The sequence below is a fragment of the Perca flavescens genome, chromosome 13, assembly GCF_004354835.1.
Source record: "Perca flavescens isolate YP-PL-M2 chromosome 13, PFLA_1.0, whole genome shotgun sequence".
NCBI classification, from domain to species: Eukaryota; Metazoa; Chordata; class Actinopteri; order Perciformes; family Percidae; genus Perca; species Perca flavescens.
In genome coordinates this window covers 5,403,451-5,421,008 of record NC_041343.1, presented here as the reverse complement: position 1 = coordinate 5,421,008, position 17,558 = coordinate 5,403,451, and the positions used below count along the sequence as shown (strand labels likewise).

At 42.0% G+C, this 17,558-nt stretch overlaps 1 protein-coding gene across 1 annotated transcript in view; it reads right to left on the bottom strand.

The window, feature by feature from the left end:
* Positions 1 to 982: 982 nt before the first annotated feature.
* Positions 983 to 17,558, bottom strand: part of mark4a (MAP/microtubule affinity-regulating kinase 4a) — a 38,817-nt gene continuing 22,241 nt past the window's right edge. The window contains exons 9-18 of the mRNA XM_028595107.1: positions 13,352 to 13,471; positions 13,166 to 13,265; positions 12,264 to 12,373; positions 9,990 to 10,176; positions 8,884 to 9,095; positions 7,760 to 7,863; positions 6,428 to 6,712; positions 5,241 to 5,323; positions 1,263 to 1,307; positions 983 to 1,112 (exon numbers count right to left, since the gene is read on the bottom strand). Of these exons, the coding sequence (XP_028450908.1) occupies positions 1,048 to 1,112; positions 1,263 to 1,307; positions 5,241 to 5,323; positions 6,428 to 6,712; positions 7,760 to 7,863; positions 8,884 to 9,095; positions 9,990 to 10,176; positions 12,264 to 12,373; positions 13,166 to 13,265; positions 13,352 to 13,471 (1,311 nt within the window). The 3' untranslated portion in view covers positions 983 to 1,047. The remainder of the gene's footprint in view (positions 1,113 to 1,262; positions 1,308 to 5,240; positions 5,324 to 6,427; positions 6,713 to 7,759; positions 7,864 to 8,883; positions 9,096 to 9,989; positions 10,177 to 12,263; positions 12,374 to 13,165; positions 13,266 to 13,351; positions 13,472 to 17,558) is intronic.

Sequence of the window (17,558 nt, the reverse complement as noted above, 5' to 3'; positions counted from 1 at the left end):
GTCAGCCTCTGATTGGCTGTTTTCAAAAGGCCCTGTCAACCCTGCTCCCACTGACCTTAATCCAGTGCAGTCGTCACTGCTGTATGTACACCGATCACAGCCACGCACCGCTCGCCGGCTGCTGGTCTGATCACCGAGTCGGACCACATCCACGTTTGTTATTGTCCCCAGGTGATGAAAAATCGGCAGATGATCACGTCATCGGTAAAGGGGGTGGGGGGGAATGGCGTACGTAAAGGTGAGATATAAAAAAAGAATAAAAAAAAAAAAGAAGGACTGGCTGGTCAATTAGGACCAGTACACAGGAGAGGATTTTTTTTTTTCTGTAGTGGTGAAAGTGACAGTGGGTAAAAACAATGATCAGAGCAATACATAACAAAATAAAAAGTCATTATGGCTAGAGTAGCAATAAAAAATATTGAACTAGATTCCGTCTGATCCAGGTCCAGTGGGTGCAGTCGCTCAGTGAAGAAGTTGGCTGAGCTGGGTGGGGTGAATGGGTGGGGTGCCTCAGTCTGCGTGACTTTACGGGTCAGGTGTGTGCGTTTCTGTGTGTGTGTTTGTGTGTGTGTGTGTGGGGGGGTAGTCATGGAAGAGAAGGAGAAGTCTATTCTCTCGGGTCCAGCCCCTCGCCCCTTCTCTGCTATTTTTTCTTCAATTATGTCCACCCCACCCTCCCTTTGCGCACACACACACATCAACGCTCACTCACACACACGCACGCACGCACGCACGCACGCACGCACGCACGCAAACACACAAACACACCCTCCGTTCAAAGTTCAAGGTCCTTAGAGATTTGGGTGGCAATGTCCCGAAAAGCTAGCGGCGTCCCCCAGAGTCGCGTGTAGCGCACCCCGTTAGAAGTCTCGGAGGTGCCCGTGGAAAGTTGGCACACCTCGGCCTCGAAAGCCACGCGGCCCCCTGCCACGCCGTGGTTGCAGGAGAGCAGAAAGGGGCCGGCATGGTGGACCTGGCAGCCACATCCCAGCGCCGCCTCCCGCAGAGCCAGAACCACCTCCGCAGGGTCACGCCGCACACCGCCTCTCAGATCCCAGCCACGTCCGACGGCCCGGGGCTCGGACGCTTTTTGATACCCAGGTAGATGGCAACTAGGGAGAGGTGGTGGGGGAGGGTGGGGAAATTAGATATTATTTAGAAATTATTTAGAAAATGTTCAGGCATTGGACTGTGGCCGCTACTACTAATCTCATAAAAACAGAAATGAACTACCATCTATTTTGAGTAATACGTGTACTGACCTTGTGACCGCAAATCTCCTGATTCCCTCAGATTCATTTGTGACCCTGCAGGACAAACAAGTCGAGTAAGGCCACTACACTACAATGAGTACAGCTGTTCCCATACAATACCAGTATCTGCCTAAAATGCAGGTATCTATATCAGCAAGTACGCAATGATGTGCACTGATCCGATACCAAGTATTTTAGCCCCAAAATAGATCAACTTTTAAAGTAGTTCTGGATAAAATTACCATTTGCTACAAAAAAATCACCACTAGCTCTCTGCTTTTCAGACCAACCGGAAATCACTGTTTCTTTGCCGCTCTAAAAACAGCAGTCTACACAACAAGTTGTGCTGGCAGCTACTGTTTTTAGAGCAGCCAAGAAGAAAAGAAGAATTGATCTCCGGTTTGGTCTGTTCGTGGAGGCAAATGTGAGTTTCCTAGGATGGCGAAGCAGTGTAACGGACATGGATGTATAACAGAGTGTAATGTTACTCAGAGCTTCCATCCAATTCCCTGGCATCTCATTCGCATTGTTCATATTTTACAAAAGGTTTAACCCCAGCCATGCCATTTAACAATTATAGAAATCATATCATACGGTGTATGTATATATATATACAGTGGGGGAAATAAGTTTGACCCCTTGCTGATTTTGCAGGTTTGCCCACTTACAAAGAATGGAAAAATCTACAATTTTAATCATATGTACATTCTAACAGTGAAAGACAGAATCCCAAAGAAAATTCCAGAAAATCACATCATATGAATTTATTAAAATTGATAACCATCTGATGAGGAAAAACAAGTATTTGACCCCCTGGACAAACAGCATGTTAATATTTTGTAGAAAAGCCATTATTGGCCAGCACAGATGTCAAACGGTTTTTATAGTTGGTGACAAGGTTTGTGCACATTTCGGCAGGGATGTTGGCCCACTCCTCCTTGCAGACAGCCTCCAAATCATTCAGGTTCCGAGGTTGTCGCCTGGCAACTCGAATTTTAAGCTCCCTCCAAAGATTTTCAATCGGATTCAGGTCTGGAGACTGGCTAGGCCACTCCAGAACCTTGATGTGCTTCTTCTTCAGCCACTCTTTTGTTGCTTTGGCGGTGTGCTTAGGGTCGTTGTCGTGCTGAAACACCCATCCTCGACCCATCTTCAGCTCTCTCACTGAGGGAAGGAGATGTCGGTCCAGAATTCCACGATACATGGCCCCGTCCATCCTCCCCTCAATACGATGGAGTTGTCCCGTCCCCTTGGCTGAAAAGCACCCCCAAAGCATGATGTTGCCACCACCATGCTTGACGGTGGGGATGGTGTTCTTTGGGTTGTACTCTGTGTTCTTTGCCCTCCAAACACGACGAGTTGAGTTGAGGCCAAAAGTTCTATTTTGGTCTCATCTGACCACATCACCTTCTTCCAGGCTTCTTCTGAGTCGTCCAGGTGGTGAATGGCGAACTTCATGCGGGCCTGTACATGTTTCTTCTTGAGCAGGGGGACCTTGCGTGCGCTGCAGGATTTCAATCCATGACGGCGTAGTGTGTTACCAACCGTTCTTTTGTAACTGTGGTCCCAGCTGCCTTCAGTTGATTCATCAGTTCCCCTTGTGGTTTTGGGATGATTCCTCACCGTTCGCATGATCAGGGACACCCCACGAGGCAAGATCTTGTGTGGAGGCCCAGACCGAGGGAGGTTGGCGGTGGTGTGGTGCTTCTTCCATTTCCTGATAACTGCACCGACAGTTGATCTTTTCTCTCCAAGTTGCTTTCCGATTCTCTTGTAGCCCATCCCAGCCTTGTGCAGATCAACAATCTTGTCCCTGATGTCCGTAGAAAGCTCTTTGGTCTTGCCCATGGTGGTGATGATGGATGCTGGTTGTTTGGGTGTTGACAGGTGTCTTTTATACAGGTAACGAGGTGAGGCAGGTGTATTTGATGTAGATAATTGGTTCGGATTGGGGCTGTGTCTTAAAGAAAGACTAACTGGCTTGTAGGAGCCAGAATACTTGCTGTTTGTCCAGGGGGTCAAATACTTGTTTTTCCTCATCAGATGGTTATCAATTTTAATAAATTCATATGATGTGATTTTCTGGAATTTTCTTTGGGATTCTGTCTTTCACTGTTAGAATGTACATATGATTACAATTGTAGATTTTTGCATTCTTTGTAAGTGGGCAAACCTGAAAAATCAGCAAGGGGTCAAATACTTATTTCCCCCACTGTATATACATACACACACACACGTTATGGCATGCTGTTAAGGAAATTATTATATACATGTGAAGTTTGAATATATTGAATGAATCTTATTCTGAATATATTGAATGAATGTCTGAAAATATTAAATGAATGTCTGAATATATTGAATGAATGTCTGAACATATTGAATGAAAGTCTGAACATATTGAATGAACGTCTGAATATATTGAATGAACCTTGAATATATAACAAAAACACAAGATGGTGGCAGACAATGATGTCAGATTCCATTTCAACCTTCATTCAATATATTCGGACTTTCATTCAATATACTGTTTATTTTCTGTTGGAATGTACTGTATTTTTACAAATGTTTATCATGTGAAGCACTAGTGACTTTGTTTGTAAAAGGTGCCTATATCAAATAAACTTATTATTATTATTATTATTATTATTATTATTATAGTATTCAGACTTCCATTCAATATATTCAAGGTTCATTCAATATATTCAGACTTGCATTCAATATATCCAAACTTTACATACATACATTATATACAGTACAGGCCAAAAGTTTGGACACACACATGTTTTCAGTTATTTCACACTTTTTTGTTAAGTACATCATTCCATATGTGTTCATTCATAGTTTTGATGCATTCAGTGAGAATCTACGATGTAAAGAGTCATGAAAATAAAAAGGAAACGCATTGAATGAGAAAGTGTGTCCAAACTTTTGGCCTGTACTGTATATATATATATATATATATATTTTGTAATACTCTGGTATCGGATCGACACAGTTCAGGTATCGGAATCGGTATCAGGAGGGAAAATATGGTATTGGAACATCTCTTACACTGAGTCTTCTGACTAAGCCACAACCCTCAGATGAGATGGCATTCAGTAGTGGATCTCATGAAGTCAGAGCTAGCAAGCACCAACAACAACAAGCACATGATGTGCAGAACCGTGTGTCCCACCTTTACAGGTATACACTTTTCCCCTTTTTCACAAGTTTTAAAGCATGCAGTATGTAAATGCAGTCCTTCTGTTCATGGGACTACACATTACCATCCATTCTTGCCAACAACAGATGGAATAAACATGTAATGACTTTCGACCCATCGACCACAAACACAAAATGAAAACATCATTGTTTCTAAGGGAACACGGACTAATTAAAGGCAGTCTGTGCTGACAATGACACTCAACCTGAAACTGAAAGTTGAAAAACAAAAATCAAAAAATGAATGTCTCCTTGATTGCAACTAGCGCTGCACGATATGAGGAAAATATGCGATATGCGATAAGGTTGTTGAATATCGCGATAATGATATTTCTTGCGATAAATAAACAGATATTAAAATGTACTCAGTTCTGCTGCTTTCAGTATTCTGCTAAAATACAACAAATTGCTTGTTGAATTTAAAACAAACCAAAGGAAATATTTTCCAACATTATTTTATTGAACAAATTTAACATTGAATTGAATATAAAAAGGCACCACGAAAAAAGAATGACAGTATGTATGAGTGTCTTTCGCGATATGTCGCAGTCTTTCGCGATGTGTATGTTGCGCCAGTTGATATTGCGAGAACGATAAAAATACGATATGTTGTGCGGCCCTAATTGCAACCATGCTTGAAACCAAGTGTGTGGGACCTTGACACTACGATGATTAACACGTCATGCAGACAAGCACTAATTCATAGATAGAGGTATGAAGAAGTCAGGCCGACAGACAGGGGCAGCACAGGCAGACAAGAAAGAAGCCAGAGACATGCAAACTTACTAACTGTTTTTGATCCTTGTGGAAGAGTACAACCCGAGACTGATTTGTTTGAGCCCTGGCGCTTGGATGGGTCAAGGTTAACCCTGATGCCATGACAAAGGAGGGGGGGAGGGAAGCACAACAAGATAAAGATGGAGAAAAGGGAGGGAATACGGTGTAAGAGCAGAGGGGTGGGGTTGGGGGATAAGAGAGAATATAATTGAATCACAGGAGAGCAAGTGGTGGAAAAGAGCGCAGCGCAGCAGCTGATTGACAAGGAGAAAGCTGAGGTTTGATAAGATTAGACATGTGTGATTATGACGACTGGGGGAGCAGAGGATAATCCGGGACCACAGAAGGCTTGCCAAAAGGCCTGGGTGAATACAGTGTTGTGATATAAGCATGGATCCATATCCAGGCTGTGCTCAAGCTGAAAGGAAAGATTGATTGATTTTCTTGGTTTTCGATTTCGGTTTCTGAAGACATATTTTACATTTGAGCAGCTGAAACGGCAGAGCAAGGAAATTAAAATCCACCAAAAACTATCAATGCAAACATCAGGGCTGTTGTACCCTTTTCTTTTCCCTATGACCACATAAGAACATTTGGGAACCGGGAATAAAATAAAAGCTATGCAGAGTGGAGAGAGGTAGGAAGGACAGTAGCAACTGATGGCAGTAGCTTTAGAAATGAAGATCTCATCTAAATATAGACAGATAATAGCTCTAGTGTAAACAAAAACCCTTTGAATTCCAGCCATAACAGTAGTAGTTGAGCTTATACCAGCTGCAGTTCTCTGAATAGTTTGACATTTTGGAAAATATACTTTCCTGCAGAGTTACATGAGAACATCGACACCACTCTCTCATGTCGGTATGGTAAAAATCAACTTAGCGGCGACAGACTATTAGCTTAGCTTAGCACAAAGACTGGGGACAGCGGGAAACTCTGTCCGGAGTTAAAAAACACGCCTACCAGCACTGTTTAATCTGTGCAAAAACCAGCGTAGTGCGCTTTTATAGATGCTGGTAGGCTCTGTTTGCTTCTTTGAAGGGAGCCAGGCTAGCTGTTTCCCCATGCTTCCAGTCTGTATGCTAAGCTAAGCTAACTTCTACTACAGTCTTCAGGCTGTAGCTTCATATTTAACGCACAGACTTGAGAGTGGTGTTTCTCTGGTGATATGTGCCATGTGCCATGCACGCATATACCTGCGAGTGAGTTTGGAGGTCAGCTTGGTGAAGAGGTTGGAGGTTGCCCTGGTGCGGGCGTGCGGCAGAGGGCTGGTGTCATGGTGGGACAAGGTGGGCGAAGTGGGAGGGGCTGAGTAGACTGGGGGCCCACGGTCCCTCAGCTGTCCCCCGTGAAAGGTGCTGCGGATGGTGGACCCTCGGGTCAGGCGGCATCGATCGGAAGAGGAAGAGGAGGAGGCAGCTCCAGCGCCAGAAATGCTGAGCGTGGAGGGAGACGCTGCAGGCAAGCGGTGGCCCAGGGAGCTGCAGACGACAAACAGGGATGACAGCGTCTTCAGCTAGCCCCAGGGCTGGGTATCGTTAAAAAAAAGTTCAACATTGATGCCGGTTCCGATACCGGGAATTCCATACCGGTTCCTGAGCAATCCTTATTTCGATACCATTTTTATAAAATTTGAACGAAAAGAAATTACAACATTACGGTAGGGCTGGGCAATATATCGATATTATATCGATATTGTCATATGAGACTAGATATCGTCTTAGATTTTGGATATTGTTATATCCTGATATGACATAATTGTTGTCTTTTCCTGGTTTTAAAGGCTGCATTACAGTAAAGTGATGTCATTTTCTGAACTTACCAGCCTGTTCTAGCTGTTCGGTTATTTGCCTTTTTCCCACTTAGACATTATGTCCACATTACTGATGATTATTTAACTAAAATCTAAGTGTGAAGATATTTTGTTAAAGCACCAATTGTCAACCCTAGAATATCGCCACAATATCAATATTGAGGTATTTGGTCAAGAATATCGTGATATCTGATTTTCTCCATATCGCCCAGCCCTACATTACGGTACAATTGTTTGGTTAGTAGTCTAGCCTCTCAAAAACAAAAAAAAAAAAAAATGAGCCAGTGTTGTAATGCACCAAGCACAAATACTTCTGTACTTTACTTTGTTCTTTATATTTCTGGAAACCTTTACTTTGATAAAATATATACTTTTACTCCAATACATTTCCCCTAAGCATCTTCGTTACTACCAGATAAAATCAGAAGAAATTTGTTAGACTGAAGAAAAAAAAAAAAAAAAAAAAGCAGGTTTGGCGAATCATTGCTCCTCGATTGGCAAGATAATGCACGCTCCGTTCCAGTTGGTGATGTAATGCCTGTTTGCTGCCAAGCGCCAAAACCATAGGACAAAAATGAAAGGAAAAAAAAGAAGGAAGCATAATAAGTGACAGCGTGATGGAAGCACCTGCTGCAGACTCCGCTGCAAACGTAACAGACGATGATCAGCCTGACGACAGCGACAAAGATTAAAAACTCCAACACAAAAGCGGTACCTGTTGTCTTTGCCGTTCTGCAGGAGGGAGTGTCTGTCAGCACCTGTGCGGTCAGTGCACACATATGTATTCCTGCGTGTCATGGCACTTCCAGGGATGTTGTTCTACAGAGAGAGGAACAAGGTAAGATATTGAGAGTCACTTTGATATTCAGTGGAACCAAAGCCACTACACACTGTTACAGTATCACATTCAGTATACACAAGGACTATGTTAAAATGTGACAGTATCATCAAACGGACTCACTTTCTGTTAAAGTGTTTTGTACTTCCATATATAGTCCTCGTGTATATGTCTGAGTCACGCTGCTCACAAAATATACCACATAACTTATATATTTCATTTATTTAACCTTTATTTAACCAGAAATGTCCCATTGACCATCCTGGTCGAGATGGACAGCAAAACTATAACTGACAAATATATAGTCTGAATTTCATATTTTTCTTGTGTACTAAAGGGAGAAAGCCACTAAGTCATATTGCATCATATATGAATGGGGGGTTGTGTATACAATGGGCGGAGGTCCAAATGAAAATAAAGTGCTTATTAGAAAAAATGAGAAAGCCATTTTGCACAGACTTTTAAGACGGCCCCTAAATTCAGCTCTACTGTAAAGTCGTGAACAGTGCAGACTTAAAGATCCCATCACGTGGTGAAAATAACATCCGTGTGACATCAGGCAAGCTTTATTCCGCACTCCAAAACTGATCTGGTCAAAAACATGTATTCACTGATTTACAGACATCTCTTGTGCCATGTAAGTCTATGGGAAAAAGTATTTTCGGGCCCAAAGGTATTAAGTGACAGGCCTGGAGTTGTAATTCCACTGTTTAGCCGCTATGTTCAATTTGCTTGGAGGCCTGGCTGACTTCCTGGGGGCCTGAATCTGAATTTCCAAAAGTCAACACTATCTACACCTGTGTTTTTGTTTACAGTTTGACAGATAGTCAAATGCTTTGGCTACCGTGAGTTGCTGTCAACAGTCATCTGCATTACTTTGATACTGAAGAAATAGTCTGGATGTGATTCTGATGAGATACGATCAGGAATTAGAAGCACTGCCTTTTAGTTTCTAAATGGATGTGTCTCCTCTCTCCTTGAGGGGGACATCTGTCACTTACTGTGGTTGCGATCATGTCTTTGCGGCGGTCTGGGATCTCAGACTTATTGGGGTTGTTGGCACTGCTGACCATTGGGCTGGAGGGAGGGAGGCTGTGGCTCCCCATCACGCTGCAGCTGGCCTTACGTGAAGGCATCCGTCCCTCCCGCAGCTCACGGTCGCCCGTGCTTGTGGGGCTCCGCTTGGGGTGCATGACGGGCATGGAGGGCCCGCCTTTGTTGTGGAGGACAGCAGAGCGCAGACACACAGAGACTCGTATAAGGAATATTCTGCATATACAGTATAACCCCTCCATAGAGCTAGTCACAGCCCAAGGCCTAGCCTTCCAAGTGAGGATATTAAAGCCATCCCCACACTGAACTCTGCACTGAAATCAAAGACATATAGACACAACTGTGCAATTTGATTTTTTTTTTTTTACTTTTAACATGCATATGTTGATAGTGTGTAAATGAGTTGCATGTGTGTGAACGTGAGATATTTTGAATAGGTATATTTAATGTATTTAAAGGGATACGCCACCGTTTGTTGAAATAGGGCTCATCACGGTCTCCCCTAGCAGTAGATAGGTGGACCAACAATTTTTTGTGAATGCATTGTTTTAGTCCGGTGCCACACCGGCAGCGCCGCCGCTAGTTAGCCTAGCGTACTGAATGGAATCCTATGTTGCCGGTTAGCATGTTGTGAGTAAAAGTGAGCCAACAAAAGACAAAAAAACAACCTAATTACTTGCACTGAGACAAAAAATGCGTTGGCCCACCTATTTACAGCCAGGGTAGACCGTGATAAGCCCTATTTCAACAAACGGTGGAGTATTCCTTTAATGTATGTTAAAAGGATATTTTTGAGCCCATCTGAATCTATGCATCTGAATCTCATTGTATGTAAATGCAATGACAATAAAGGAATCTTATCCTATTATAACTGGTTTAGTTTTTCCTAACAACTCATGAGAGCAAGTCTTTAAAATGTCTCTCTTCAGGTGTGAAGACATCTGTTTTTGTATGAAAAGACATGAATATATAAAAATGCCAGGTTCCAGGTTTCATAAACGTACAGCTCAGCTATAGAGGTAAGAAAAATGAAGAAGTTAGAGAAGAGACTCACAGAAGTCGCTGTGTCGCCGCTGCCTGTGGTAGGTGGCGGCACTGCGCTGGCTCTTGTTATGTGAGGAGGAGGTGGAGGAGGAAGAGGATCCCGTGGCTGAGGAGTGCTTGTTGGTGCCGTTGGTGATGGGGCTGGGTCGTACCCTCGCCAGGGACAGGCTACTGGCTGTGCGAGCCTCACTAGCCTCCTGCGGCGTTGGATAGAAAAGGGGTCAGTATGAAGAAGCATCCACTTCCTCACTAACTATTTTGCTATTTTGTTAACACATATAGACATGTACTCCCACTAGGTTTTCTGTATTTTCTTTATTTAAAAGTTCCTACATCAATTAACAAAGACGAAAGATTGATTTTGTTTGAATGCATGAATCTTAATTACTGGATGATGTAACACACCTGATTATCGACCTCAGAACTGAGACCTGATTGGCCAGTTTGAACTGGAGAGGCGGACTCTCATCCTATATGTAAGTAGAATGTGAGAGTTTTCGGTTGGACGGTATTGTTTGAGGAGCAGCACCAGAACAGAACAGAGCAGAGTAAATAGGAGTTCCCTCTATGTTGAATGTTTGTTTTTTTTTAAAATAAAAAATAAAAGTCGACCAGTTTTCCCAGCAAACCATCCTGCCAGCGTGAGGTTTTATCTGCTTCGTGGTTCCTCCACAGCGAGGAGGATGGATGGGTGATTGAGTGGACCAGGGGCTTTTGTCACTCTCCCCCAGAACGAAGTTTCAAATGGCAGTTCCAATAAGAGAGGTAGGGTATCGAAGCTGAATGCTTTTGATTAAGATGCGACTTGAATACAGTCTATCACCATAATGTAAATTGGCATTGGATGCTTGTTCAGATTCGTAATCATATTCTCTAACCAGATATTTCCTTTTTTCCCTTTCATTCTTTATTTCATGGGCGGTGATGGCGCAGTGGGTATGACACATGCCGTTGGTGTGGGAGATCTGGGTTCAATTCCCACTGAGATACATCAACCAGTGTGTCCCTGAGCAAGACACTTAACCCCTAGTTGCTCTGACATATGTAGCAATCGTAATTCGCTCTGGATAAAAGCGTTAGCTAAATGACATGTAATGTAATGTATTTCTAACATATTCTAATCCTCGACCAACACAAAGAACAAAGAATATGTTTAGGGCATTTCCTCTCTAACTGGGACGTTTTGGGGCTGAGTGGTGGGGATTTGTTATGGATGATATACACACGGAGATACACTGGTAAGAGCCAATGAGGTTTAACCATGTATCACTGGCCTTTAAAAATAAAAATCTGCCTGCCTCTATGGGAATTTAACATAGGGGTGTACTTACTTATGCCCCCTGTATTTTAATGAAGAACATTTATTTATTTACGATACATTATTTATTCACAAAGAAAATTGGTGTCCTTAAAGGTCGGATTTTTGCTCATTTTTTTAATTAAGGCATTAAGATCAATTTCCAAAAGATGATTTTTTTATTCCTCTTTTTAGTCAACTTTAGCATGGGTGTCCTAATTTTTTCACATGACTATAGCCAGAGACTATTTAGAGCTATAGCTCATGTTACTGTATTGTGTCAACAGTTAACTTCAACTAATATTGTAAAATCATTTTACTAACCTGCTCCCAACAATATAACAGAGGGGCATTACCACGTCATATGTCCGGACTGATATGACAAAGATTACAATAAAGACACACTGTGATCTTCAAGTCAGTGCACACAAGTAAAATGTAACCGTTGGTAATCCAAGTGTGTGAGGACGGTGTGATATTTTTCCATATTACTTCCCCATTTTATTGATATAGATGAATGGAGAAGATCTTAATTATGTCTGTACAATTATAGTCAAAGATATTTGTGAACAAGTTAATAACTCATTATATATAAGGGCCCCATGTCTCTTTGTTAGTTTTGTTGTTGTTGTTGTTAAACAAACATTTCAAAGGATGCTAACATACTGTAGTAGAACGGAGCGGATGATATTTTATGTACTTATATATAACCCCCTAACCCTAACCCTAACCCTATATACTATATATATATATACACACAATATGTTAATAATAATAGTAAGGTGTAAAAGAGTACTATTAGGTACAGAAACAAATTAAAATGATGCCCAGCCCTAATGATAAATAATTTTGCATTTACAATGTGACCAAAGAAAAGGTCAACCTGGTATTTTATTCATTGCCAGTTGCTCTGGTTAGTATGTCATGTAAATACATCATATTTACATATATACATCAATAAGTAATGAGTTGATATGTATAACTCACATCGCCTTTGCGGCCCAGTAGTAGGTAGGTGGCGGTGACTTCATTGTATTTCTGATTGAGCAGAGAGTCCTTGATTTCCTCTGAGGTGAAGCCCATCCCCACCATCACCTCTGAGGAACACAAACAACCACTTAGAGAAGGTACGACAACAGACATGATGACAGGAAACAGCGTGACCAGGTTTGTTATGGGACAGGCCTCTTGGTAGCAGTGTTGTGACCAAATCACAAGTAAAGGCTCGTGCACGCTGGCTGCGTGGCGTGAGCGTGGCGTTTCTGTTGCGTGTCAGTTGCGTGGCGGCTGTGTGGCGTTTTCTATGTCTTTGCACACCAGAAACGTGCTCTAAACTGTTAACATGGGAGCCGAAATAAAAACAGACACGCCACGCAGCCAGTGTGAAGGAGGCTTAAGTCTAAAGTCATTTGGTCCAAGTCTCGAGTTTTTGTTGTTGTTGGGCAAGTCGAAACAAGTAACAAGTTATTTCAAGTCAAGTCAAGTCGAGTCCTAAGTTAAGGTGAGTCAAGTCCCAAATAAAGTCACTTTTTACCAAAAAAAACCCCTAAACCTCGCATTCAGCTGTTTGCTTTTTTCCTTCTTCGGTAAAATTTTGAAATCCAAAAAGGACCACTTGTGGCACAGATGCAGCCGTTGTGGCGGTCTGGTCGGACTAATGAGGCTTCAACAGGGGTCTTTGATGCTACCTGTTGCCATAGCGAGGAGTTTGACTGACAGCCAGTCGTCCAATCATGACAACCGTATATCGGGGAGCTTTGTGAGTCATCCAATCATGATTCACAGTTTGCGCTGCTGCGTCAAGTCAAGTCTCGAAACGGTGACTCGAGTCAACTCAAGTCTCAAGTCAACATCTCTGCTTAGTAGTACCAGTGGCCCAGCTGACTTACCTATGCGAGCTGGATCACTGAAGTCTTCAACAGGTTCTATGTGGGGCTTCAGGTCATCGCCCTCATACCCTGAATTTATCCACTTGTCCTTCATGACTTGCTGTAGTAACAGAAAGATAGAAACGCTTCAGCCTTGTTTACATTCCACCTGAGCTAAGTTAGACCTGTGTGCTGCGAGGTTCTCACGTCTAGGGTGCAGCGTTTGGTGGGGTTGAGCACCAGGAAGCGGCGGAGGATCCCCTCACAGTCTGTGGACATATAGAAGGGCACGCGGTACTTTCCCCTCAGCACACGCTCCCTCAGCTCCTGTTGGCCACATCCACATCCACATGTTACACATACAGCACATTTCATATTCAAACTCTGACAACAGACGCTTATTACTCCATATGCCTTCGATGCCATTTTTGACACAAACATGGTGAAAAGGGGCCACTTTTTCATGGGGCATTATGACTTTTACAGCGCGATGCATTGCTACACACTCCCCCACAATCACTACTTTTGGATTATGTTGAACTTTTAAAAGGTCCCATGGCATGACAATTTCACTCTATGAGGTTTTTTTAACATTAATATGCGTTCCCCCAGCCTGCCTATGGTCCCCCAGTAGCTAGAAATGGTGATAGGTGTAAACCGAGCCCTGGGTATCCTGCTCTGCCTTTGAGAAAATGAAAGCTCAGATGGGCTGATCTGGAATCTTCGCTTTATGTCGTCATAAGGGGAAAGGTTACCGCCCCTTTCTCTGCTTTGGCCATGGCAAGCTGGTCAATGCCTTACCCCCACCCTCCACCTTGCCCCCCTCTCTCCTCCTCAAAAGCATTTAAAGCTACAGACACAGAAATGGCACATTCTAAGGAAAGCTCATTGTGGGACTGGCTCTAGTGGCTGTAATTCTGCACCAAGGCTGAATTTCGGGAAAGAGACTTCAGATACAGTATTAGGGGACCACTAAGGTCTATATAAAAGAGACTTCAGATACAATATTAGGAGACCACTAAGGCCTATATAAAAGAGACTTCAGATACAGTATTAGGGGACCACTAAGGTCTATATAAAAGAGACTTCAGATACAATATTAGGAGACCACTAAGGCCTATATAAAAGAGACTTCAGATACAGTATTAGGGGACCACTAAGGTCTATATAAAAGAGACTTCAGATACAATATTAGGTGACCACTAAGGTCTATATAAAAGAGACTTCAGATACAATATTAGGAGACCACTAAGGTCTATATAAAAGAGACTTCAGATACAGTATTAGGGGACCACTAAGGTCTATATAAAAGAGACTTCAGATACAATATTAGGAGACCACTAAGGTCTATATAAAAGAGACTTCAGATACAGTATTAGGGGACCACTAAGGTCTATATAAAAGAGACTTCAGATACAATATTAGGAGACCACTAAGGACTATATAAAAGCATCCAAAAAGCAGCATGTCATAGGACCTTTAAATACAAAATATCCAACACCAATTTCTCTGATAAGACCAGTCTGATGTAATGGTGTCTTTTTAATCCAACTCCCCAGGCCCCTCCCTGCAGGCAGTCTGCTGGGCTGCGGTCAGATATGAGAGGGGGGTTAAACACACATTTGTCTCCATCCTCTGGCGGAGCTCCAGGGGGCCATTCATTGCCATCTGCTGGATTTTGGATAAAAATACTATTCTACTAGGTTCTACTACAGGGTACAATAACACTCCAGGAGAGAAGACAGAGAACAAGGCTTCCACACTAGGGCTGCAACCAACCATTATTTTTCATGTTGATTAATCGATTAGTTGGTCTATAAAATGTCAGAAAATGGTCAAAAATGTGGATCAGTGTTTCCCAAAGCCCAAGACGACGTCCTCACGTCTAGTTTTGTCCACAACTCAAAGATATTCAGTTTACTGTCACAGAGGAGAGAAGAAACTAGAACATATTCACATTTAAGAGACTGATTAATCAATTATCAAAATAGTTGGTGATTAATTTAATAGCTATCAACTAATCGATTAATCTTTCCAGCTCTATTACACACTACATTTGGAATAGAAACTAAATGGTCAATATTAGCTAGCCCTTTAAGATGGCAAACAACTTATTCTATACACAAAATAATACTGTATGGAAATCTGATTAGAAGAAAAGTATTTTTATTTAAACTAAATAGAATTTTAAAACAAAATACTGTCTTCTCTACCAACCAGGCTCTAATGGGTTTTTTGTTGTTGTTTTTAATCTTGAGCCTTTCTGAATAATCAAAAGGGTTCAGGGTGAAAAGTCTTCTAAGGTTGCCACAATGCTACGGTCCACTAACTGCATGAAAAGGATGACGCTACATTAACTGTGTCCATGTCATACAAATGAATACAAGCGAAATCTTTGAAGGCCCATGATTTCCATCAGAACATACTGGATCTGTATACTGTTCCACACAGACCCCAGTTCTGTCTGATCATGACTGGCTGATTTTGACTTGAGCACAGGACACAAGGACCAACAGAAATTCAACTGCATGCTGATAAACAACTGACCATACTGCGTCTCTTTTAACCATTACATCCCCACAAGATGATTAAGATCATTACGGTATATTCAAAAGAAATACCAGACTCACATGACTGCACTGGACCGGAAATTGACAACTTTACGTCGGGCTTTAAGCTGCGGCGGGTGCAAGATAGGACCCAACATGTTGCTCCATGTCTACACGTGTGTAAACAGGCAACTATTTGCTAACATGTTCACCATGTCAACCTCATATGGAAAAATCCAGTATTGGTCGGGCTATAGTTTCTTTCTATGGTATTCTTCTTTTCATAGGAACATATTTTTATAGAAAAAAATGTCGCATTTGTGCAGCTTTTAAAAAGGAAAATAAAAATTCTGGTGAGCTTTAGCCTAACTATCAAGGCAGTGAACATCATATGCAACCAATATGAATAAATATTTTGTTCCACACATCAATAGAGAAGGAGAAAGAGAAGGAAGACTGAGAAAAAGACGAAGGTCCTGGACCACATTCAATACCAGGATGGTCACTAGAGCTGGAACAATTCCAAATGCCTTACAATTAAATGTCTCAGAAACAATTACAATTAACAATATAACTGTCTCTTTCAGTTCATTTTAAAAACAAGTATTCATTACTTCCAGGAACCATCTTTTGGTTTTATATCACTGTCATGTGTCCCTTATAATGTAATAACACAAACACACAGCCTAAAACCACACCTCTTTATTATCATAAAACATTTTTGTGTATAGGATCAAGTGCCAACAACTAACAATTGAAACAATAATACAAATATATAGTCCGACCAATAATCACTTATATAATTACAAGTTGGCATATCTAAACAAAATCAACAATTACAAGTCATACGCCTTAAGACCTTTAGCTAATGTTAGCAATTCATTGCGATTAAACAAAGAAACCGTGATTATATAAAAAAAATTGACAATTAGACATTTATGTAATAATTGCTACAGACCAAGATGCCACGTCTACGCGTCACACACTGATGCCACTACATCCCTGGATTTGATTCAGACTTTATCCAACAACCCCAAAGGGCAGGGAAGCCTTTGGGGCGATCTATCACATTCTATCATCCACTGGTACTGGACTGTAAACTGAACTCAACTCTAAGATAACATTTAAAGCAAAGCAAACAACTCATCCCCAAATGATGCCCAACAAGGCACACTTTAAACTACAGTACAATAGAATGGTTCCTCATTAAAAAAATACCATATCTTCATCATATATAGAGGACAAAATATAGCAAAGCAGAAACACAGACTGGGATATCTGACAGTAAACACTGTTACAATCGTTTTTTTGACACAAACCGGAGAAAAGTGGGAATACTGAAAACGGCAAATTACAACCTTTGTCACAAATTAATTCTGGGGTGCTTTGGTATTCCAGACACAGAAAGCACACTGCACTATGTATCTGGGGTTACATTTTTCATGCAGAGATTTATTTAGGATTTTAAGAACCGCACACTGGGGCGTGGGGGGCAGACTGGGTAAGGTAAAATGGAAATTCTTATTTTTTTTGTTCTAAGTTTCCTGTGATCCTGTGTGGAGCCCATCTTGAGAGGGTGACGTCCCTGGCTGCTACTACTCAGCAGTGTCGGTGTGGTAAATTAGTTGATTGTGGGATGGGCTAGTTATCAGTGCCTCCTGGGGGCACCTGGGCCCAGTACTCCAAGATTATTCATTTAGGCTCTGCTACTTATTCCCCTCTCACTCTCCGCCAGTCACCCTCACTGATGATGTGGCATCTTTGGGGGTCTTGGATTGTTTGGACTTTCGAACCAAATACAGGAAGCTCTGGCAGGCTATTGTCGTGTTATAAGACCGGGGAAGCTCAGTGTTTGGTGTATAGGC